General features: G+C 42.5%; 1 protein-coding gene across 4 annotated transcripts in view; it reads left to right on the top strand.

Moving 5' to 3' along the window:
• SLC4A10 (solute carrier family 4 member 10) overlaps positions 1-25,569 on the top strand; it is a 293,099-nt gene extending 267,530 nt beyond the window's left edge. For 3 of the 4 annotated variants that reach the window (XM_083153947.1, XM_083153946.1, XM_083153948.1), the window contains exon 25: positions 21,394-25,569. In XM_083153947.1, the coding sequence (XP_083010073.1) occupies positions 21,394-21,460 (67 nt within the window). In that variant the 3' untranslated portion in view covers positions 21,461-25,569. Of the gene's footprint in view, positions 1-2,837; positions 2,876-21,393 lie in introns of all 4 variants that reach the window. The other variant, XM_083153949.1, reaches the window with a different exon arrangement.
• The last annotated feature ends 496 nt before the right edge of the window (positions 25,570-26,065 follow it).

Genomic DNA, 26,065 nt, shown 5'->3' with positions numbered 1-26,065 from the left:
AGACTTCTTATTTATTTAGCACCTGCTAGAAGATAATAGATAGTATCTGATTGGTTGCCCATAGTAAGATCCCATGTGAAATAGAACTCCCATCTTAGTAAACTTCCCCCATAATATCAAAATGTTAAATCTTGAACAAATGAAATACAGAAACGTATTTGATTTATATTGAGCCAACTGCAGAATTACATTTGGCTGTTCGTAATCCAAATAACGCCAGTTGTTTTGTCTGAATGATAAATATGGGATACTTTACTACAGTATAATACACACTCTAGACAGTACACACTTCACACGATCAGCTTATTAAAATTACATGGTACAAGTGTCTCAAATGGGCAGTGATTATTGTACATACATGAAACTTTGTGTTTCATTTGTCTTGGTGTAGCTCAATCTGTTACTATGGGATGGGTAGGTGTATTAAACCTATTAAAGTGGACAGTTGAAGGTGCTGACCATAGCAACCAGCAGGCCTCTATTATCATTTTATAGAATGTACTTGATAAATGATAGTACCAGGTTTGATACATCTCCTCCTGTGCACATACTGCTCCTGCTATGAACACCAGGTGTTTAGTATACAGTATCAGGACCAGATTTGGGTGGATGGAGCTGCAGCTCCAGGCCTCCACATTAAAATAGTCCCATCAGTAAGACAGCATGATGATCACCAGACACCAGCCGGCCACATGGTTGGCGATAAACTATAACTATTACACTTGCATTTCTATTTTACACATTTATGCAGTTTTTGTATGGAGACACTGGGTCTTATAGTGTATGGGTTCTACATGCCTACCTGGCATTAGCCTCACCTCCTCCCTAAAACATATTTAGCTCCAGGCCCATTAGGCACTTCATATGGCCAAGTACAGTATGAATCTATAAAACCATCTTGGTAATTATCTGAAATGACTAGATCACACTTCCATGATGACATCATAAAATACATTTAACATTTATGCAAGGCAAATATTTTACTTTTGCTTGCCTACGTTAAGGCTGCTCCAGTGGCGAGCAACTTGATCAGACAACAGGGGGTGTGGACCTGAAATAGATTTGCAAACCTTACCGGCATTGTAAAGTAGTGGGTGGGGCTACAATGACGTGGTTTAGCATGAACCACACCATCACACCACCTATTTTCCCTCTTTGAGCGGAGGTGCAGATAGGGATCAGCTGGATCCGGAAGTCTTGCCCACTTTTCATGGTGAACACGAGTGCCTCCTGGTTGTTTACTGGAGTATGCAACAATGAGCAGCCTTTAGTTGTTAATCACCTATTTAAGATGACTTGGGGGGAATACAGATGGAGTGCCTTTCAGCCAGCGCCTGGTCTCACCAGAATTCCCCCACTGGCAATTGCCGGCGGAGAGGGGCTCCATCTGACTGAGAGTTGCGAGCGTCTCACAATCGCGCGTGTACCAGTTTTCAGGCAGTGGGGGAGACAGGCAGGGTTAGGGGGGGGGGGTATGAAGAGTTGGCGGCGATTGACGGGGAAGCTTCAGAGACTGGCGGGGAGCTCTGTTGGAAGGGGATGTGTATCCACGTCAGGCAGCTGACGGTTGGCGATCTGACTGCCAGACCCCCGCTTAAAGACGGGGGATCCATCTGTAAGTGGTGGTCTTGCCTCCAGCATGCCTGAGCCTAGATAATTTTTTTTGCACCGCGCATCTAAGCTGCTCGAGTGGACTCTTAAAGACCGCACCTGGTGTCATTATTGTGAGTGACACCTCTGTTTGTATTGAGTCAGCAAAGACCTTACTTATAAGCTGGATAATAACACGGCTCAGAAGAATTGGTCCATTTTATTGGCTTAGCATTAATTTGCTTTCATTGGCTTGATCACACATACCTGCACTTTGGCGAAATAGAGGCAAATTGTCATTGTACTAACTGGGACACAAATGCCTGCTTATGGAATTTACTGTACTGTACTTTATGATATTTAGCCTTTTATGTGTTTTCCTTTCATTTTATTATATATTGAATACATTTTGTCTTATGAGGTGCTTTCAGAGTGGTGCCGGTGGCCAATTGTTAAAAATGTCCCCTATTTTTTCAGCTAGCTGCTTTTGGTCAATCTCATTCTATATCGTGTGTGAAAAGAGATATTTTTTGTTTGTGTGTTGTACATCAGCTAGTTTACATACATTTTTCAGAATTTAATCAAAAAAACAGTGGATTAAGGTCGGTATTCAATTAGCCTTGATCATTTTTCTCCTGAAAAAATGCGCTGACCGATGGTCATTATTGGCCAACTCATTAAAGGCTTTTTTTGAGAGAAAAATGTCCCACTCTCAAAAAAGCCCCCATGTGTTTTCATGGCTCTGAGTACTGTGGGGGTAGATTTATTAAGCTCGATGAAGTGATAAAGTGTCTGGTTTTTATCATCAGCCAATCAGCTCCTACATGTCATTTTTCAAACAAAGCCTGTAACTTCAAAGTTTGAGCTGATTGGCCGGTGCTAAAAAACAGACACTTTATCACTTCACCGAGCTTAATAAATCTGCCCCTGTTTCCCTAAAGCACCCCAGCAATAATCCCTGATAAGTGCAAGTATCGGGGCTGATTGACTAGTCCCCGGTGAATCAATTTGTTGTGGGAAATTACTGAAGCTATTTGAATACTGACCTAAGTCATTTATTTCATAAAAGGTATGTACATACCTTTTACATACCATATGAACATACTAATAATTTAATGGTTTCTTTACGCATACACACCCGCGTGCACACACATTCTGTACACCATGTCAGTTGTATATATGTATTTTCTTGAATCAGCATAGCCCTGCTATATTTAATTTGTTGCATATTACATTTTTGTCATAAGCTCCCCCTCCAAATCACTGTAGAAGCTGATCCCTTAAGGTAAGTACATGGTCCCATGAATGCATCTGCCTTTGTGTATGTATTAACCCATTGGCTAACCAAAGAATCTGAGATGCATACTTGCATGTGCCTTGACAACAACTTACTCAGCTCTGGATCACTTTGGGAAAGCAAAAAAAGAAATCAAATTAGAGATTTATAGCGAGTGTGTCCAAAAATATATAGTGTATACATGATGAGTGAATTTGTATTTTAAAACATAGAGAATATAGTCTGCCAATGCATTAGAAAATATTGATGAACTCACTCTATGATGTCATTTGCTCCTAGTGAGTTGATTGGCTGTGTCCTAAAGCACAAAATGAACACAACTTTATTGACAGCCAGTTTCTCATAATAACAAGTCAGGCCTCATGAATACCAGTCAGGCCTCAATTTAAAATGGAGGCCTCAACTTTACTGTACTTGATAGGCCTAATTTAATGCACCACTATATTTACACTCCTTCAGTGACAGTTCTTTATTTAGAACAATTCCTGAATTGTTGATTTGAGATGTAACTCAATAATAATACAGTGTACTACATTTTCTAAGTTCATTATTTTATCTTTTGAAATGTCCGTTCAAATTCGGTCATTTTTGGCTCATTTTTGAGTTCTTGCTTAGTTCAACTAACATTCCAGCAGTTTTGGCACCACTTAATACATTTGCAATATTGAGAAAGGGTGTAAAAAATAAAAATGTTTAAATTTGCGCTCTTTTTGCTGTCCCAAAACATGGCATGCTGCTTGCAAATATCTGTAATTCTCTTTTGAAAGTAGTAAGAATTCAGTGTTCTTGTAATTTGAACATTACAGTTTCACAACTCCTCTGTGCTATTTATAATACATTATAACTTCTAATACCCCTTTCACATCGCACTTTTAAAACGGTAAATTGCCGTTTTTTTCCCTTTTTAAAACGTTTAAGCCTGCACTGTGAATGCACCACAGCCGATTTACCGTTTAAAGTTAACTGGCATTTCGAACCGTGTAAAAAGCAGAGTCCTACACGGTTCCTTGCCGTTTTTTGTGCAATGTGAATGTGTACAATGCTATGCATTCACAGTGCAGGCTTAAACGTTTTAAAAAAGGGAAAAAAAAAACGGCAATTTACCGTTTTAAAAGTGCGATGTGAAAGGGGTAGAAACCGGTATTTAAAACGGTAATCTGCGGCAATGTTAAGGCTCTGACCCGTTTTAATTACCGTTTTAAATACCGGTTTTTAAAACGTGTCGGCGATGTGAAAGTGGTATTATACAACTTCCTAGATTCTATTGGACTGTCAAGCAGTTTATACCTAGTCTGGATTATAATCACCTGCACGCTTCACGCACTGATACTGAAAGATGCAAATCACAATACTGCACATAAAAGTAGGGATTTATTTTTGAACAAAGTACTTTATACCTTAAAATTCAATTCCATATTAAGTTAAAAAAATTCTGGAGTTCTAAATCATATACTATGATACTCCATTTACCAAAGGGTCCCATGCAGGGCTGGAACAGGGCTCTATGCAGGGCCGGATTAAATGTGGTTGGCATATATATATATTTTTTTTAAACTAAAGGTTTTTTTTCATGGGAGTGGGGTAGTGCTGCAGCTTCACCTATCTGCCAATGTGACAATGATTAATGGTGCTGAGCATGGCGTGCCAAGGCAAGTGTGCAGTGCATTGCTGGGAGCTGACTAAGTTCCATGGCACTTTGCACAAGAGGGCAGAGGCTGAGAGGTTTGTGCTGAGCTCTGATTGGTGGAGCTCATTACATGCTTCTCAGGCCCATGGAGGACCGCAGCAGCAGCCTAATCATGGGAGGGTTTTTAATCAGAGGAAGCACTGGGACTGTGAGGTCTCCTACAGTACTACAGAGTAAGGTACAGGGGGACAAACACAGGCTTTTCATGTGGTGTGTATGTATATATATATGTATATATATATATATATATATATATATATATATATATATATATATATATATATATATATACAATTGTGGATGGAGGTAGCACTCCCGTACAAATAACAAAGTTCCCGGTGCCCTCCAGTTCACTAAAAAGTGAATATAACACGAATGGGGTAGCGGCGGCACTCGGTGTAGAAATAAGGCAACAAACGCAGATAGTTACTCAAGAGTAACTATCTGCGTTTGTTGCCTTATTTCTACACCGAGTGCCGCCGCTACCCCATCCGTATATATATATATATATATATATATATATATATATATATATATACGTGTGGCTGTGCGGGCGGCACTCTCGGTCCTTAATACGGCGATGGCTATTAAAGAATTGAGCCAACTGCCAGGCGTGATACAACGTTTCGATTTTATTATCGTCTTCAGGTACCTGCCCTCTGAACATGTGATTTCATGATGTTATAAAGTGGTTGGGGCAGTCAGCTCTAGGAAGGAGAGCACTGCCTGGATTATCCTACAAATTGGTGTCCTTCCACTCTGCATATGCTACTGATGCATGTTACATGCAGTCTTTAACATATGCAGTTTATAAGCTATGATCATTTAAATTGATTAACCCCTTTGAGTGCTAAGTGATTTGGTCAAAATAGGTGTGAAAATTGCCAAGCAAACTTTTTTATTCATCATAATGACCTTGTTTACCTTATAAAGGAAATATCATCTTTTTTTACACAACAATTTATATTTGAATTTATATCACAAATGTGAGCGACAATGGCATTATTAGCGGATATTTTGCCCATTTTGCTAATAAAAGTTAGGGTTAAAATTAAACTAAACCTGAAAAAAAGTATTTGCTATGTTGCAGTGGAACTGGAGTTTTCTTGCAAATCAGGTCAGACATTTGGCAAGATTATCTAAGGGACATTGCTCATTTCATGCTGTAATCTATTTTGCATGGCGAGTTACTAGATCAAATCAATAAATAAATGTTTCTGTTAGATGTCCATTGTGGCAGATGTTATATCTGCTTACATATTAGGCCTTGTATTAATTACCAAATTTTCTTTTTCAACGGATCTGATCTTTGTACTTTACACTCATTATAGTATCATCCATTGGTAGGGAAGCATTGTGATAATTACGAGTCAACAAAAACTGAGATTATTAACATTAATTTACACACGGTGTGTACATCATTCTTTTTGGTCCTTATATCTATGCCCTGTGTAGATGGCTGTAAATATATATATATATATATATATATATATATATATATATATATATATATATATATATATATATATATATATATATATATATATATACAGCCATAATAAATATTTTTTTAATTGTTCTATAAGCAATTCACATTACAGTAAATTAATTGATTCCTAAGCAGCAATATTGGATAAAAAATGGTTTATCCCTCTATAATCCTGTGTAATATAAGGGTACTGCTACTCTTCACCTTTTTAGGCGTAATATAAGTGTTTTGCATAGTCAGCCACTAGATGGTGCCCATTAGAGTAATTAAAGTGTCGCTCCTTTCAGACCCTCATACTTACTGGTACTGACATTACTGTTATGTTAAGAAAAAAATTGTTGCTATCAATCTAGTGCTTCCTATGATGCAGGTTGATGCCAATGTGCAGAAGATCTGCAAATTAACAGAATTGTCTGACATAAATCTAATAAGGGGAATTCCCCTATTCAAACGAGTTTCTAGGATAGGGGACATAATGTAAAGGAGTAAAAACTTCCACACCTTGGGAAAGGTGCAAGAGTCACCTTAGGCAATCAGAGACTACATGGCATCTAAAAGATCCGTGGCCTGAGTGTCCAATAAGACAGAATAATCAAGTCTATATGGTAAGACACCCGTGCCTGAAATATAGACTTTTCTTTTTGTCTATACCGTAGCTGTAGAAAAAAACAATGAATGCCCTAGACAATGGATGGGGAACCTTTGGCTCCCAGCTGTTGTTGAACTACACATCCCAGCATGCCCTGCTACAGTTTTGCTATTTGGCCATGCTAAAACTGTTGCAGGACATGCTGGGATTTGTAGCTGTAAACCTGCCCTAGTAAGAGGGGAATAGAAGTGTATATTTATTTACTAGAAGGTATATTTACTAAATGGCAGCTTTTCAAAGCTACCAATTGTCTGCAATTTTCCTGCAGAATTTAAGAGCAAAAACAAATTAACGGCAAAATCCGGTTTATTTTACAGTATGTGCCTATGCACATCCTTGCTGGCGGGTCGCCAGAACGTACGCGCTGGCGACCCGCCAGCAGCCTCGCCAGCGAGGAGACTGAGACGCGCGTGCGTCTCACGCGCACGCGCGTCTCAGTCTCCGTCACTAGCGTGGCGGAAACCCTGTCCGTCTCCGCCTCAGAGAGACGGACGGGGTTAGGGGGGGTGCGGGCAGGCGGCGGGGACCCGGGGAAACGTTTGGAAGCGCCGTCGGAAGGGGGCGCGCGCGCCTCTCGTGCGCGCGCGTCCCCTTCTCACGATTGCCATGGCGCTGGCGGGGGATGGCGGCTGGCGACGCCAGCGCCATCCCCTGCAAGGATGGGAACAGACCCATCTGTATATTTAACTATATTGCCAATATTGTCATTTTAAATTCTGCAGGCAAAGCCACTGACAGTTGATCTAGGATGTCTGAAGAAATGAAAACAATGAAGGAGTCTATACAATAAGGTCATAAAATAGCCTGCTCCACTGTTAAGCTGGGCATACACTACTGCGATATCTTGCAGCAGTGTATGTCCAGCCGATCACCAGCGAGGCGCCTGGCAGGGTTGCATGTGACCTATCACATGCGGTCCCTTACTTGCGACGGATCACATGCAACCCCTGTTCCCGCCCGGCTCTGCGCCAGGAGGGAGGTCTGAGGTCCGACTCAAGTCCGGTACGGGACCACGCATCGGACCTGAGGGGACATCACACTGACCCAATTTGGGCCGATTTCTTGGCCGTTCCTTCGGGAACAGGTGAAATTGGCCCAAATTTGAGTTATTGTACGGGGGCCTTTAGGATACCAGTGTGTTTACAGTGTGTGTGTGTGTGTACAAGATCGCTGAATTCTTCCTTTTGTTCATATCCCGACTTCCAGGATTGTTCTCAAATATGAAAATAAACAACATATACTATACTATACCCTTATACCTTAAAATATATATTTTTACACACACACTGATAGATCTTATTGAAAGTGATAAGGACCCGTATTTCTTACCGGGTATTTCTTACCAGCAAGCTCAGTGATGTGTGAAAGGTATAGGGTACGTCCTAAATGCAACACACCAACGCGTATAGTCTAGTCATTTTCAAGGAGTCTAGTCTGAGGGCAGAGAGCCTAAGGAGGAGATGTAGAGTGTAACCAGTATTTAAGAGAACTGGGTAATGATAGGAGGGAGGAAGACTCTGCTTATGCAGTTCACAGTCAATGTAAGGGGAGCTAAGGGCAAGAAGCACTAATGCGAGATATGGAGTATGGAGGAAAGTGAGTTAGACTATGTTGGGATATAGTTAGTGGAGGACAGATAACCATTAACTTTGTCGTTGGTACCACATCGGTACCAACGACAAAGTTAATAGTAAGTGGGATGTCCTCAAGAAAGAGTATAGGGAATTAGGTATGAAATTAAAGACGAGGACATCTAGGGTAATATTCTCGGAATTATTACCAGTGCCACGCGCTAGCCCAGGGAGGCAGAGGGAGATCAGGGATGTAAACATGTGTAGGAAGGAGGGATTTGTGTTCATGGAACTGTGCAGACTTCTCGGTCAGGCGCCATCTTTTTTGCTGTGATGGAATGCACCTGAACGAGGAGGGGGCTGCGGTGCTGGGGGGAAGGATGGTTAGAGGGTTGGAGGAGATTTTAAACTAGGTGATGGGGGTAGCTAGATACTATGGGACCCGTAGTGAGAATAGTAGGATTGGGGTCAAGAATCAATTTGGGGGAGGAGGAGGGGGGGAGCACATAGTTACAGGCAATGTCCAGGGTACTATAAGGGTAATATCGTGGGTAATTCCTCCAGGAATATTATGTAATAACAGTAATCTTACCTCATTACAGCTCTTAGGTACAGATGACCTTAGGGTATGGGAAGGAGTAAATGACATAGGAAGAAGTTTCAAAACTGTAAATAGGTCGGGCAGTGGGCATGGTGGGGAGGGCTGTAGAGAGTCTACTGAGGGGGAGGTGGGTACGAGGAAGTTAGTAAGGAATACAAATAAGTCCAGAGGAGAAATTAAACACAATGTTAGGGACGCAACTAAAAATAAACATAAATTAAAATGCCTACTGGCTAATGCAAGAAGCTTAGCAGGTAAAATCGGGGAACTAGAAACTGTGGTCACGATTATGACATTATTGGTATTACAGAAACATGGTGTAACGAGTCGCCTGGGCATTAAGCATGGAGGGATATACACTCTACAGAAAAGACAGGGAAATTAGAAAGGGCGGGGGTGTGTACCTATATGTAAAAAATAACGTAACATCGTGTGAGAAAGAAATGAGCACAGGTACAGGGGAAGATTACACGGAGGCCGTGTGGGCAGAGATAACCGACAATAACAAAAAAACCTAATACCGGGGCGTGGCTTGAGCGCCATTGAGTCCAGACGTGCCTCACCGGAGCTCCGACAAAAGGACATTGTCCACCGCTCCAAAACCTCAACTATTGCCCCAGAAAGTGCCTCTGAGAGCTGCCCAGACCTCCCACTTGCTGGACGCCGCACTTAGCAGCCGATCACAGAGCCGGAGAGAGCCCCAAGTCCTCCCGCGGGCTGCGGCCTAGCTGCACGCGGAAGCCGGGGCCTCGATTAGAAGCCGGACGCCGAGAACGCGAACGCCGCACCGAGGGGCCAGCGAGCGGGCTACAAACCTCCCACACAGCCTGCCAGACATCCCCATCGACACCCCAGGCGGCGACATCGGGGAGGAGAGGAGAACACCAGGCGGGGAAGGCTTCCCAGGCGCCATTGAGGTACGGTGCTCTGCTGCAGCATCACTGTTTAAGCAGCGGGGAGACACAGCCACAGGGGGAGTGCAGAACGCCCTGACCCTGCAGAAGGACATAACCTGATCAATGCAGGCACAACTCCTCACTGCACATATCTGTGAGCCCAGACCTCCATCCCCTCATAGACTTCCCATCTTCACAGGGGTATCCACCCACACCCTCTGCCCCCATTCCTCCTATTGCTGACCTGAGGCAAGGTAACCACATAGCCTGGTGACGAAGAAACTTATCATAACTCAGCTCATCCTCCCCTTTATGACGAAAGAGACTGCACTTAAAACACACCAGCACAAGACCCCCCTGACCCCAATTATACTGAGCGGAGGTGGGTTGCGGTGCCGGGGAGAGCGCGGCGCTCTCCTGTGGGCTGCGGCCTGCCGCCAGCTGAAGCCGGGGGCTAGATTTGGCACTCGGAGCCGGGAACCGCACACCAGTCATCGGGGGAGGCACTTGCATAACCACCTAAAGCCCAGGGCTTGATGACAACAGCCTAGACAAGGAGCTGAGGTCTGACGGCTCTGCCGAGACGGAGTCTTTACCATACCCAGGAGATACTAATTGCTACGTGACCAAGCCATGACCCCCTAGCCACCCGCCAGATATGGGGTGTCGCTGACACTGTACCCCACCACCTCTTCGGCCTACTCATAAACTAATGGCAAGCTGCTAATCCCCTGTAGACGTCCGCCTCTAGAGATCTTGATACACCACTCACCTATGGGGAAGACGAGACGGAACCCCCCGGCATCGGCATCTAAAAATCAAGGCGGGAGCCAACTTAAAGCGAACATCTTCAGATACCTGGCCCCAAACCCAGACCTTCACGCCGAGGAGTCACCAGCACCCTCTGAAAGTTCCAGGTCGCCGAGAGACCCACTTCAAATGGAGGCCTCACCGGACCCTCCTCCCTCCCAAGATTCTGAGGTGACTCTATCCGAGGTTCTCTCCTATCTCCGCACCCTCCCCACCAAAGATGACCTCCCGTCAAAAAAAGACTTTGTTGATTTAGAGCAATCTCTGCGGGAATCCATCAAGCAGGAAGTCTCTGCGATCCAAGCAGACCTTGCCCAGACCTCCCATAGGGTGGCAACCCTGGAAGACCGCACAGACACCATGGTGACCTTTCAAAACAAACTGGGTGAGGTCGCGGCAGCGCATGCCCAGGAACTTAAAACGCTCCAACGTCGAATAGACGATCTCGACAACAGGGGGAGGAGGAATAATCTGCGGATTCGCGGGCTCTCTGAAGACATCCAGGGGCCTGGGCTGATAGACGCCCTAACTAAAATCTTTAACGAGATCCTAGGGGCAGACCCAGATTCTACCATTACGTTCGACCGGGCGCACCGGGCCCTGAAACCCAAAGGCCCACAATCTGAGAGACCGAGAGACGTCATCTGCAGACTACATTACCACACAGACCGAGAAGCCATACTGATGAAATCAAGAAAACTTGACGCCATCGAATTCAATGGGGATAGGATAAGCATCTTCCCGGACCTGTCCTGGTCCACGCTACAGCAGAGGCGTATGCTGAAACCCCTTACAGATCTCCTGAAACAAAACCAGATCAGATTCAGGTGGGGCTTTCCGCTCAGCATTCAGGCGACCCGTGACGGTAGACAAGCCACACTACAGGATCCGGCCGACCTCGAGGATTTTTGCTTGACCTTGAACATTCCTAAACCGCACCTAAGTGAGTGGACCCAGCTCTCGACCAGGTTGGACCCCCCTCCACTGCCGTTGCAGGTCAACCCTTGGATACCGGTGGATAGAAGCGCGAGAGGGGCCGCCTCTGGCAGCCCAGCAAATCGTGACTCTGTTACCTGAAACTCGCACCGCACGGAGGGTGTGACTGTCTGGAATGCGACCAGCTGAGGGCCAAGACCGTAAGAGCCCTTGACAAAATATAGTTGAAACAGGATAACTTGCTTGTTTTTTCCCCCTTGCTGTTGTTTTTGCCTGTTGTTTCTTTCTCTCCCCTTTCGCTACCTCCCACACTGTTGATTAGACACACGGGACGTTGTTCAGATAGAGAAGGTGGGACCCTCACCTAAGGCTGGTGGACATTTGTGGCACAAGGGGGCTACCAGGCTTGGAGATACCCTCCAACGTTGCCTCCCTCCCTCCCCTAATATAACTTAGTCTACGAAGGGCTCCTCATGTTCAATGAGGCCATAACATTTCACCTATGTTGGTAGTTTGTCATATTTCTTCGCTAAGACCAGTTTTCTGTTTGCCGATTGTTTTTTGAGTTGTTACATAAAGTGTTTACATACGTGTAAGGTGGGGTATGGTGGCTGCGTACCCCAGTTAGGGTGAACCACGAAGGAGCTGGACAGAGATGCTCATCCGTAGCATCACTGGTCCTGCCAGTGGTTACGTTCCTCATTTGCGTATCTTACATATTTTGTCTGAATCATTACCACAATGTTTGTTCTTGGTATGTTATATGTTACCTATGCTTTTTGATTTTCTTTGCCCCTCCCTCCCTCTCCCCTTTACATTCCCTAAACCCCCTTCGGTCTGGGGACAACCACCGACTTATGTACAGGGACCTGGGGAGTCTCTCCATGAGACCATTGCCTTGCTCACCATTTATCCTACATGATGCCCAGAACACCCACACTTAACCTTCTCTCCTTAAATGTTAAAGGTGTGAATATCCCTGAGAAGAGGTCCACTTTGCTCAGAGACCTCAGAGCTAAACGGACAGACGTGGCGTTCATTCAAGAAACCCACTTCAGGGAGGGTTCAGCGCCCAAGCTCTTTAACCACTATTACCCCACTGTCTACGCCAGTAATAATCCGGTGGGGAAAACCCTGGGAGTAGCCATGTTATTGTCTCGCAATATCCACCCTACAGACATCACTCACCACGAGCTAATCAAGGGGAGGTGTCAGCTGCTAAAATTCACGCTCTTTGCCCAAAAATATACGCTAGTGAATGTATATTCCCCTAACACTAAGCAACGACAATTTCTAAGCAAGGTCCTTCGGCTGGTAGAGCCGCTGAAAGAGGGATGTTTTATAATGGGTGGTGACTTTAATTGGACACTAGACCCCCTTATAGATAGCAACCCCCCTCCCAAATCTTCACGTATGAAGGACCATCGTAAGGTCAAACAGCTTCTGCATGAATATCAGTTGGTAGACGTATGGAGAGTCCAGCATCCAATGGACAAAGATTATACCTTCTTCTCGCATCCTCACTCAGTATATTCCCGAATAGACTATTTCTTAGTTAATCACCTACATCTTCAGCACTTCACCGAGAGCAAAGTGGGACACATAACTTGGTCAGATCATGCCCCCATTAGTACTCAGGTTCAGATGCCCCTTGCCCCTCCAAGACATTGGTCATGGCGACTCAACGAGCTCTTACTCTCGGATGCTAGAATGAAGAAAGAACTTGAGTCCACTATTGCGGACTACATTTCCTTTAACGATGACAATCAAACCTCATCGGTTTCTGTATGGGAGGCACACAAATGTGTTATAAGGGGAAAGTGCATACAATTAGGTTCCCTCCTAAAAAAGGAAAAAGAAGCCAAGAAATTAGAACTGCTAGAGCGGATTAAAACCCTTGAGCTATCCCATAAGACGCACCTCTCTCCAGACACCCTAAAAGAACTCACCCAGGCTAGGTCCTCCCTTAACCAATTGTTGAGAGACAAAACAAAACAGGAATTGCGCAAGTGCAGACACAAGTTCTACCTTTGGGGTAACAAGCCAGGCGCGATGTTAGCGAAAGCACTTAGGGCCCAAAGAACACAAACGTATGTCCACTCCATAACTGACCACACAGGGAAAAAAGTCCATAACTTCCCGCAAATAGCAAAGGCCTTTGAGGATTACTATTCACGGCTATATAATTTAAAGGGCTCCCCCCCTGCTGCAGGAGACCCAGACCACGAGCGAGACATTAGGGGATACTTAGCTTCTTTACACTTTCCACGACTTACGGAGGCAGACATGCTCTGGCTAGATCGACCTTTCACGATAGAGGAATTAGAAACCGCCCTCAAAAATACTCCCTCCGGGAAGAGCCCTGGCCCGGATGGATTCACTATAAGCTACTATAAAACATTCCGTTCCCAACTGATGCCCCTGTTTCTGAAAGCATGTAACGCAATAACAAATACCACCTCCTTCAGCCCCCAAAGTTTGGAAGCCCACATCACAATAATCCCTAAAGAGGGGAAAGACCCCAGTCACTGCAGCAGCTATAGGCCTATCTCCCTTTTAAACAATGACATAAAACTCTACGCTAAACTTATTGCAACACGCCTGAGCTCTCTTTTACCCGGGCTGATACACGAGGATCAAGTAGGCTTTGTGGCTGGACGTGAAGCCAGAGATAATACGACGAAAATAATAGACCTCATACATTTTGTGCGAACCCAGAATATTCCTTTGATACTACTGTCAACGGATGCCGAAAAGGCGTTCGACAGGATAGATTGGTCATTCATAGAGGCTATACTTGAACATATCGGAATAGGGCCGGAGTGCTTTCAACGCATTATGGCGCTATATAGCTCCCCCTCCGCACAGGTGAGGGTGAATGGGGCGCTCTCTGGAAGGTTCACTATCAGCAATGGTACTCGCCAGGGATGTCCCCTTTCGCCCCTAATCTTTGTACTTTGTATGGAGGCGCTAGCGAGAGCAATTCGAATGAATCAAAACATCAAGGGGGTTAGGGTGGGGAAATCAGAACATAAATTAGCCTTATATGCGGACGATCTCCTAGCATCTATAACTGAGCCAGTCACTTCAATGCCCTTGTTGATGGTAGAATTGGATAGATTTGCACATCTGTCTAATTTTAAAATCAATTATACAAAATCGGTGGCACTGAACGTCTCCACCCCAGACAATGTAGTTGAGGGAATAAAAAAGGCGTTCCCGTTCCATTGGCACGAAGATCGTATTAAATATTTAGGTTCCTGGATAGCAAAAAACAATGATATGCTCTTCCAGATGAACTTCCCCCCACTTCTAAAAAACATAAAAGCGGAATTAGTGAAATGGTCCCCACTTAAACTATCTTGGCTAGGACGAATCAACGTAATCAAAATGAATGTCCTTCCCAGGGTTCTGTATTTACTTCAAGCTCTGCCGGTGACAATCCCACTATCCTTCTTTAGAGAGCTACAGGGAGAAGTGGGGAAGTTCATATGGGGCAAAAAGAGACCGCGTGTCTCCCAACACACGCTTATACAAAGACGGGAAAGAGGTGGCCTTCAATTGCCCCATTTCTTAAGCTATTATCATTCAGTACACCTTGCTAGGGTCATAGAACTATCAAGGCCTCATCAATCTAAGCTATGGCCCTCCATAGAGGGACACACGGTGGGTATCTCACCAAGAGTGATTTTCTGGCTTCAGAAACTTCCCACATTGCAGCACCCCACATTGACCCCAACAATTCAATGTTGGCGTAACTATAAAAATCTTTCCTTCTTTAAAGCAGGAGTCTCATTACTAACGCCTCTACTTAATAACCCGGAGTTCCCCCCGGGAGAAGCACTTCGATCCTTTCCTACACGATATTCATTAGACTTATCATACCTAGGGCAGATAACGGACAAGACAGGGCTGAGATCCTTTACGGATATACGCGAGAGCACTGGCTTACCGACAAACCTCTTCTGGCTATACCTGCAGATCAGACATTATATATCTACTCTCCCCAAGAGAACTCGGGGATGGGAGCCTACTCCATTTGAATTGCTAATCCTCTCACAAGAACCCCCGAGACACCTTATCTCTCAACTATACCAGATCTGCATAGAAAATCGATCAGCAGACATGCCAGGTTATGCACTGGCATGGAACAAAGAATTGCCCCGGGGGTTGTCGGTGGACCAGTGGTCAAAAATTTTTAAATTTATCTCCATTGCCTCACCCTCGATACAGACACTAGAGACGCAATACAAGATCCTCACCCGATGGTATAGATGCCCGCAGACCCTTCATCAAATCAATAGAGCGCTGCCCAATACATGTTGGAGATGCAATCAAGCCCCGGGGACTCACATTCATATATGGTGGTCTTGCCCAATTATCCAAAGTTTTTGGCGCTTGATTCACAAGTTGACAGAATCGATAACGGGCTCCCCGTTACCTTTCTGCCCCGAACTCTGGCTTTTTAATCTCATAGACCTCCCAATCTTCAGTTTTAAAAAATCTCTGACCAGACACCTATTAAATGCAGCAAGGGCGGTGATCCCATGCTATTGGAGAACACCAGACGCCCCCCCTATAACCTCTTGGTTGAAAAGGATAGACCTTTACATGACTATGGAGGATCTATCTTCATTTCTGAAAGATACCCCACAGGCGTTCGCCTCCACATGGGGGACCTGGCTTACTTTCAAAGAATCACAAGAGTACTCCCTGTTGATACAGAGATCGACCCCTCAGTAAAACATGTCCCTTAGACAGATTCCTCGAATCTTATAATTATATGACTTCCCAGACCTTCTCCCCCCCCCTATTCCTCCTTATGTACCCATACTTCTTTACCCCCCCCCCCCCCCCCCTTCACCTTTAATTCCTGTGCTTCTGTGCGAACTAGTTGATAAAATACTAGTCCATATTTTTCTTTCAGTTGTATTGTCGGATATTACGAAGTCTAACAATTTAGTGGAAGTTTCTTAAGGTACTCCTATCACTCTGAAACGTGGAGTGGTTCGCATAGAGGCACGGGAAACTGCTTATAATATTAGAAATATCTCTGTAAATGGAGTTCCCTTTATACTGTATTGGACTTTGTAGGTTCAGTGTTTGATGGAACTATTATTGTACTGATTGATTGTATTTAACTAACTGTTTGTTTACCTTTCTACTATTGCTTAATAAAAATTGATTGCATAAAAAAAAAAAAAAAACCTAATACCAAATTTTAATAGGGGTATGCTATAGATCGCCAAACATAAACGAAATGGATGAGTCTTTTCTTTTAAACCAAATCAAACAATCATCAGATCAGGGTCAGGTATTAATTATGGGGGATTTTAATTTACCTGATATTGATTGGGAAAACGAAACATGTAAAAATGCACGAAGCAGTGGGTACCTAAGCTTACTTAAAGACCAGTTTATCACACAAATGGTAGAAGCTCCAACTCGTAATAAGGCACTATTGGATTTGGTATTAACAAATAACATAGATCAAGTTTCAAACACAAAAGTAATTGAACATCTAGGGAACAGTGACCACAATATGGTTTCACTGAAAATCAACTTCAGTAAATTACATCATAAAGGATCGGCAAAAATACTAAACTTCAGAAAAGTTAACTTTGAATTATTCAGAGAAGCCCTAAAAAGAATTGTGTGGGAAATGGTTTTTGAGGGGAAAAATGCTGAGGAAATGTGGGATACTCTAAAAAATTTACTCGAATCATTAACTATTAAATACATTCCTAAATTAAATAAGGGTAAATTCAATTAAAAAAAGCCACCATGGTTGGACAAGAAAGTTAGGTTAGCAATCAACAATAAAACAAGAGCATTTCAATTCTATAAAAATATTTTAAATGAGGAGGTGTTCACCAAATACAAGGGGCAATCAAAGTAGCTAAAAGGGATTATGAAGAGCGCATAGCCACTGAATGCAAAACTAACCCCAAGAAGTTTTTCAAATACATAAATAGTAAACTTATAATTAAGGACAACATAGGCCCACTAACCGATATCACTGGAATAAGTTTTACGGAGGATAAGGGAAAAGCAGAACTGTTAAATGAGTTCTTCTCATCAGTGTTTACTAAGGGAGAGCAGACTGTGGAACGCACACATACCACAAATGGGATGAACAAGCCGGACCTCAATATTGATTTCTCTACCGAGGAAATAATATTGAGGCTTAGAAAAATCAAAACAAAAAAATCAAATGGGCCAGATGGGATTCATCCTAGGGTACTAATGGAATTAAGGGAGGAATTAGCTTCCCCTCTACATTACATCTTTGATAATTCACGATCATCAGGAAAGGTACCAAAAGACTGGAGAATAGTAGAGGTAGTGCCATTATTCAAAAAAGGAGGATCCCGCTAATTACAAACCTGTTAGTTTAACATCAATAGTGGGTAAACTATTTGAAGGATTTTTAAGAGATGGTATCCAGGAATATTTAGAGATATTTAGTTTGTGAAAAAATGTTCATGCCAAACTAATCTACTTGGTTTCTATGAAGAGGTTAGCAAAAACCTTGATAATGGTAACACTGTAGATGTGATTTTCCTAGATTTTGCTAAAGCCTTCGACACAGTACCACACAAGAAGTTGATTAATAAAATGGAGGACGTGTGATTAGGGGCAAATATCTGTAGATGGGTAGGGAACTGGCTGTGTCATAGAGAACAAAGAGTGGTCATGAACAGTGCCGTATCAAATATGATTCCAGTACTAAGTGGAGTGCCTCAGGGTTCGGTTCTAGGGCCCATTTTATTTAACATTTTTATTAACGATATTGGGATGGGGTTACTCGGCAATGTATCCATCTTTGCGGACGATATAAAACTGAGCAGTTATTAAATCATCAGAAGATGTCACCACGCTTCAAAATGATCCTGACAATCTAGATGAGTGGGAAAAAAAATGGAAGATGAGGTTCAATATGGACAAATGCAAGGTCATGCACCTTGGGAGACATAAAAAATGCGCTAGTTATAACCTAAGCGGGGTAATTCAGTAATCGAAAAGGATCTAGGAGTCCAAATAGACAACAAACTGGGGTGTAGTGCTCAATGTAATAAAGCAACAAAAAAGGCCAACAGAATTCTAGCATGTATTAAAAGGGGCATGGAAACTAGGGACTCAAAAGTAATTATGCCTCTGTACAAATCATTGGTTAGACCACACCTCGAATACGGAGTACAATTCTGGGCCCCACACTATAAGAAGGACATCATAGAATTAGAAAAAACCCAAAGAAGAGCAACAAAGCTTATTAGGGGAATGGAGAATTTAAGCTACGAGGAAAGATTAAGCAATTTGGGACTATTTACACTAGAGAAGAGACATTTAAGGGGGGACATGCTCAATATGTATAAATATACAGTATTAGGGGCCAATATAAGGAACTGTCAAACACCCTTTTTTGTGCTAGAAAGGAATCTAGAAAAAAAAATTTGTTCATCTAGAAGAAAAACTTTCTTTACTGTCAGAGCAGTCCTACTTTGGAACTCTCTTCCTGGAGAAGTGGTGTTGACAGACAATATAAATATGTTTAAAATAAGATTGGATAAACATTTATTGGTTAAAAACATCCATGGGTATGAATAAGTAACATAATCTGTCTTTAAAATATCAGAACATACTATACAACAAGGGATAAACTATTATAAACATAGGTTGAACTAGATGGACGCAAGTCTTTATTCAGCCTCACCTACTATGTAACTATGTAACAGATATGCTTATAGCATCTGCTTGAAGAAGTCGTATGGGAGAAATTCTGGACTCTTAAGTGAGATGTTTTAACAAAAGGGAAGTAAAGGCAGTGCTCATTGGCTGACCAGAGATTCACATGACCAAGACAGATTTACATACCTCAGCAGTTTTACATTATGGGGTATATTCAATGCCCTTTAGTCGAGCTATGACGGTGAGCATTACCAATAGCTCGCAGTCAGTATTCAACTGACCCCCCTTCACTCGCCATTTCCACCTTGTTGGTTCTTTTCAGCATGGTGGAAACAGTGAATGCGGCCGTCGAAATGGCAAGGCTCTCCACCATATGCAGCAGGCTCACTGCATTTGTTGCGAACCTCGCTCTTCCGTGGAATCCTCGCCGTCCTCTGACGATGAGGCTTTTCCCTGGAACATTGCATGCGGCAAGTGGCCGGTGAGGCGGTTAGATGGCGAGGATGGCTTGTTTTCTGCGATCCTTGCTGAAAACAAGTCATCCTCGCCACACAAACCCCCTCACCGGCGGCATTGAATACCACCATATGACTATCTTGATTTCTGATTGTTTTCACTTTTTTCCAGTTAAATTAACCTAAATTTAATGAATACAGTGGTTTTAAAGTTTGGCAGGTATTCTTGACACACTGACAGATTTCAACATCTACGGAATATTTTCAGTTTCACAGTGAGTAACACAATATGGTAGCATTGACATCTACGGGCCTCACTTAAAATTGGATGGATTTGTGTTGTGTGCGTTGGCTTATATACATAAATGGGTATGTTGGGTTGTATGTAGCTCAAAATGAGTCCAACTTTAAAGCAGCAGCGTCAAAGACTGCATACTACAGTATATATATATATATATATATATATATATATATATATATATATATATATATATATATATATATACCACTAGCAGACAACTTAGGACAACTTAGTTTTCCTAAGATACAGTCCATTCCCAACACTAAAATCTAATATCTCTAACATGGAATAACCTTATTTATTCATCTCTGGAAATGCATGAAATCTTTAAGACAATCTAAGTTCTAACCGTAAGCATCCATGAAATATATGGATGTAACTAGCTTGTCTTTTGTATGCGCATCTAAGTGTATCTGCTTATGTGCATGCTGCAGCCACTTTACTAGAACCTAACACTAGTATTATTAGCTTACAAAGCCTTTCTTCGGCATCCATATTGATTGCTTGCAGATTATGTTGCATTGCATGGCTAATGTATGTTGCTGTGGTAACCGAACAATGTTTATCTTAGTCAAAACTTTTAAAGTGGACCAATCATTACAAAAAGTAGAAGATGTCATTTTGTATATGGATCGAATATTCAACGGAACACAGGCAATTCACTTTGTTATGCTGCAGTTTTCTTGTCATTAGGGACTAGATAAATCTCAATGATGTTACTGGCTCCTAATGACTCTATGGACTAGATCAGGGATGGGGAACCTTCGACCCTCTAACTGTTGTTGAACTACACATCCCAGCATGCTTTGCAACAGTTTTAGCATGGCCAAATAGCAAAACTGTAGCAGGGCATGCTGGAATGTGTAGTTCAACAACATCTGGAGGGCCAAAGGTTCCCCATCCCTGGACTAGATATTGGCTCAGCTCACAAAGTGGTAGAACCAATTGCCTCCCTATTTTGTTTAGAGGTCTGGTTACTAGGTCCCAGAGAGAGATAAGGGGTTCTATGTACTAAGTCTTGGAGAGAGATACAGTGGTTGGAGAAAAAGCACCAGCCAATCAGCTCCTAACTGCCAGGTTACAGGATGTTTGAAAATTGACATTTAAGACCTGATTGGCTGGTACTTTTATCTATATCCACGTTATTGCTCTTCAAGACTTTGGACATAGCCTCTAAAGTACCAACCAGTTCCTATAATTTTTCAAGCACATCCTTTCACATGGAAATTTGGAGCTGATTGGTACTGGTTGGTACTGTATCTCTCTCCAAGGCTTAGTAAATAGATGCCTTAGTTCCTAGTATAAATATTGTCTCAGTCCACAAAATGGCTGCCCTTGCTGTGTATAGGATACAGGTCCACTTTAGAAGGAACAAATGGATACTTGCTTGGCTAATGTACTTTTTTTTTATTTTATTTCCAGCTCTGAAAGCAAGACAGAGAAGAAAGTTGCCTCAGGGAAAGGTGTCGACAGAGAGACATGTCTCTGACTTGCTCTTCAATCTATTTTTACAAGCAGATGAAAAGAATTTACTCGTTGCTCTATGTGGTTACTTACACTGCAAATCATCACATCCGTTAGCAGTGCAATATATAGCAGTGCAATATTTTTTTAACAAATGTATTAGCTCATTCGCTGTCAGAGGACTTGGAAATTAAAGCCTGTCTGGCAGAGAGAGATTTCATTACTGTCATTTTATTTGAACAAACTACTGTACAATTTAAAAGGTACCTATTTGTACTGTGGTTTGTTCACTATGTTCACATATTGTAAATTGTTTATTATCGTCCATATCAAAACCAGGTACTGTTGCCATATTGTCCCCATCACAGTGGGGGCACCACGGGGGCATTAAAATCACTGAGGTATGTGTCACTTATTGAAGCATGATTTGTCCGAATCTTTTATTGTAAAGCCTAATATTTTTTTGGGTTGGAACATATAGATTTTCTCATCCATAAACATTGGGGTTTACCATTAAAAAGTTTCCCGATTTAAATTCCACAGCAGGAAAACCAGCAATGTTGACAAATTGATCTTCAGTTAACCTCCTCAGTGTTTCAATAAACTCCTCCCTCAGTATTTCAGAAAACTCCTCCTTCAGTGGCTTAATAAACTCCTCCCTCAGTGGTTCAATAAACTCCTCCCTCAGTGTTTTCAGTGTCCCCCTAGATATTCTCACCATATTCAACTGCCTATGTCAATCAATGGTAGCTCAGATGTGATAAATAGAGACTGGAATAGTTATATTTTAAATATCATGAACAAAAACAATTGATTCATACAGTAGGTCTGAAATATTATTCAATTTCGGGGATTTACCTGATTATATAACAATTATTTAGCAGTTATTTAGCAAATTCAAAGTGATCTTTACAAGACATAACAAAATATCATCCTATCAATCCATCTATTTCTTCTTTTCGCATCTGTATCTATCAACTTTTCAAATTATGTATTTATTGAAGGGGAACTTTCGCAATATACTTGTTAGAATAGTTGTGTACAATTAATTAAGCTTTGCAATTTATTTATTTATTTAGAAAATCTTGTATAATTTCGATTACATTTAATATTATGTTTGTTTTACATGTTGGAAAAACATTTTGAATGACCCAGAATTAGGCAGTTGGCCTGGCTGTCCCTACTACTGTGTATGAAATGAGGATATAATAGGTTGCCGTGACAACTTTTAGTACATAGTAAATAGACGGTGATGCCCCCTATATACAATTTTTTAAGAAACAAGGAAAAATTGGTGGAAAATCTGGTGAAGTGCAAAACGTCATTAACACTAAGGAAAATATAGATAAAATATGGGACAATTTGCAGTTGATCACAATGATTTATTTTGTTAAACTGGTTTTCGTGGAGGACTTTCTATGTAATAAAAACATTTGTGGATTAAATAACATTTTTGTAATTTCAGTAAAACACCTCATTTGTTATAATCTGTGATGTCCTCTATACAATATGCATAGCATATGGGTGATACTGGATCACTAAACCAGAACCACTACTTTATACACTTTCAGTAGTACAAAGCAAAAAAACTAATTTTATACTACAGAATCAGCAGAAATATGTTGTATCTTTAGAAGTCATGTGATGTAAAATACATAAAAATGGGTTATAAAATAAAGCACTTAGGTATATTGCAATGCATTGGAGAATGAAAGGACTGTGAGAAAAGACTGAGATCTGGTTTAAGTATAAAGTAAAAGCTGTAAAATAGAGGGTTGACTATACAGTATTTTCTAGAAATTTAGAGAATGCTGACAAAATACTAATCTTTGGTTCTCACATATAATCTGGGTTCTATAGCAATGCAATGCACAATTGATACATGTTATCCTGCACAGTGGGAATTTGAAATGGATACTAGCAGTAACTAAATAATGCACCACCTGATGGTAGTGGTGCAACAATTCCACTGTAGCTTCCTAGGCCCAAAATACTGCCGTGATATGAGCACAGCGAGGCTGCGTCTGAGCATCTGTGGGTCGGCACCAGGGCTGCCATTAGGAATTTTGGAACGCTGGACTGATTTCCAGTCTGAATACCCCCCCTCCTAACGTCACTTACTGCACCCAGGCTCCTGCTCCCACATCCCCTCTTCCCCTGTGCTGTCTGCGCTGTGCTCAGTGCACTGAATGAAGCAGGTCCCAGAGCGCAGGCTTTTGAGCCAATCAGAGCTCACGTACCGGCACCCGCTCTGATTGGCTAATGGTACGCGACCTCTGATTGGCGCAAACACCAGTGCAGCATTTTAATTGGCTGCTGGCATACTGAGTTGAAGAAGCCTGCACTCTGGACCTGCTTCGTTTAGCGCACTGAGCGCAGCACAGTGGAGGCAGTCAGGGAGGGGGTGGCGGTGGTCAAAATGAGCTGTCCGGGCCCTTCCATCTCTCTCAGAGAGGCCGGTCCTGGGACAGCTGTACACACAGCACCCCCCTAATGGCAGCCCTGGCTGGCACCAGCATACTGGATGTGCCCACTGAGCAGATGCCCCTCAAGAGAGGCCTCTGCTCTGCTTTGATGTGTTTACAGCAGGGGTGTGTGTATATATATATATATATATATACACATACATACACACACGGATACATTTACACACACTGTTTGTTTTATCATTTAATGCTATAAAAAGGTTAGTAAAAATGAGACGTGGCAGAAGAAACTGCTCCGCAGGCATCTCTCACAGTGCTTTCTCTCATTGCTCCGGCGTATGCATTACACACCCATTCATATGTGAATAACACATTTGTTGTCTACTGTACAATAGGCAGAGTTTGCAAGATTGCTCATGCCTTCCCCTATTACAACTTCAAGGAACAGGAACAGGATCACATCCTGTATAATAAAGCCTTGCCTGGTGCACTGTAATCAGCAGAGGTTCCTTACAATGTTATTGTTCCATCTTGTGTTCCAGGTGTTTTGGCCTAAATCCGGTGTACGCAACCTGTGGCTCTCCAGCTGTTGTGAAACCAGCATGTCTTGCCACAGTTTTGCTATAAGAGAGTGCTAAAAGTTAGGCACGGCATGCTGGGACTGGTAGTTTCACAACAGCTGAAGAGCCTATGCCCGATCTAGATGCTTGGTCCAACTCCTGTCAATTCACTTTGTTTCCATATGTGTGAATCCATAAGGAATATGTAGTGATTTGTTCCCAGTTGAATGGCCAGGGAGTTGAGTCATCTAATAAGGCCTAGGCCTGAAAAGACCTAGTCCTGCATGACTACAGTCTACCCATGACTACAGTCTACCCAGTCTACAGTCTACAGTCTACTACAGTCTACCCATGACTACAGTCTACCCAATCCAAGATACCGTAGTATCCAATAAACATTTTCAACACAGCCAAGTCTACCCTGTACCAGTCTTTGGAGAACATGCTTCAAAGCCTAAAAGGAAGAGAAAGTGGAAACGTGGCCCAGTGCATTCAGTCTGCTTCTGTCAATAATCTAGCAGAGTTATTGAAATGACGAAGCTAACTGGTTGCTTTGGGACACTACTCCACTTTCACTCCCACAAGGCTTTGTACAGTACATCCCACCCTCTGAATGACCGGACAACATTTCTGGATCAGAGAACTACAGTACTATAGTGGGCTAATGAGATCAGGGAGCATTGAAGCATTGGTTGGAACTGTGATCAGTAGGTAGGTGAGCACATTGGAAAGGGTCATAGAGATTATGCTCTGAGCAATTAGGGGGAAATTTCCTAAGATGGGAGTTCTATTGAAATTGGGATTTTGCCCATAGCAACAATCAGATTCTAATTTATTAAGCAACTTCAATATGATGGTAGATGGAATCTGATTGATTGCCCATAGCAACATCCAAACTTTAACAACTCCCATCTTAGTAAAGGAACACTTTGCAGTTTAAATCATAGGGACTTGTCCACTAGCCCTTTGGATCTAGAGACCTAGAGATTGACCCCTTTTAAAAAGATAACCGTGTCAGCATCCCTGGTTATTGGTGATGTACATTTTACCTGTGTTTGTGTATTGTACCAGTTATGCTAGTGTATTGTGTTGTACGGTCTGCCAGGAGCCTGGTTGGCTAAATAAAAACATTTTTATTTCTCCAGTAACTGTGTGCGGCTATCATTCCTTTCTGCAGCTGTACCCTATCTCCGCCTTCCATAGTTCAATATGGGGGTTAAGTTTAGACTCATTAGAGTGGGGACCAGCAAATATTGGACCTTAGGACATGGTAGTGTCTAGATCCCCTTCAGTTTTATCAGTTGTCCCATCATGCACAGTGTCCACATATACCTGGAGGGGGAATATAAATCTGTGGTGAGCGAAGCGAGCCCGTGAGGGTACAATGCAGCTAAAATAAAACAAAATAACCTACACCTACGTGAATTACAGATAAAATACAAAACGTTGTGAGGGCATCGAACAACTTCCGCCCTCACTGAACGTCACATTCTGTAAACAAAACTGAAGGGGATCTAATCTCTACCCTTAGAACATTCTTCTTCCCTGGGTACACCTAGCCAAAGAATATTAGGGGATGCTGAAGAGTTTGTTGTGCCATAGTATAAAAATGCATAGAAGATATTACTGTATTTGAGTCTAGAA

This window comes from Crinia signifera, chromosome 7, assembly GCF_055691185.1.
Source record: "Crinia signifera chromosome 7, ASM5569118v1, whole genome shotgun sequence".
NCBI classification, from domain to species: Eukaryota; Metazoa; Chordata; class Amphibia; order Anura; family Myobatrachidae; genus Crinia; species Crinia signifera.
The sequence above is the reverse complement of the archived record's forward strand: the minus strand, read 5'-3'. Positions and strand labels throughout refer to the sequence as shown.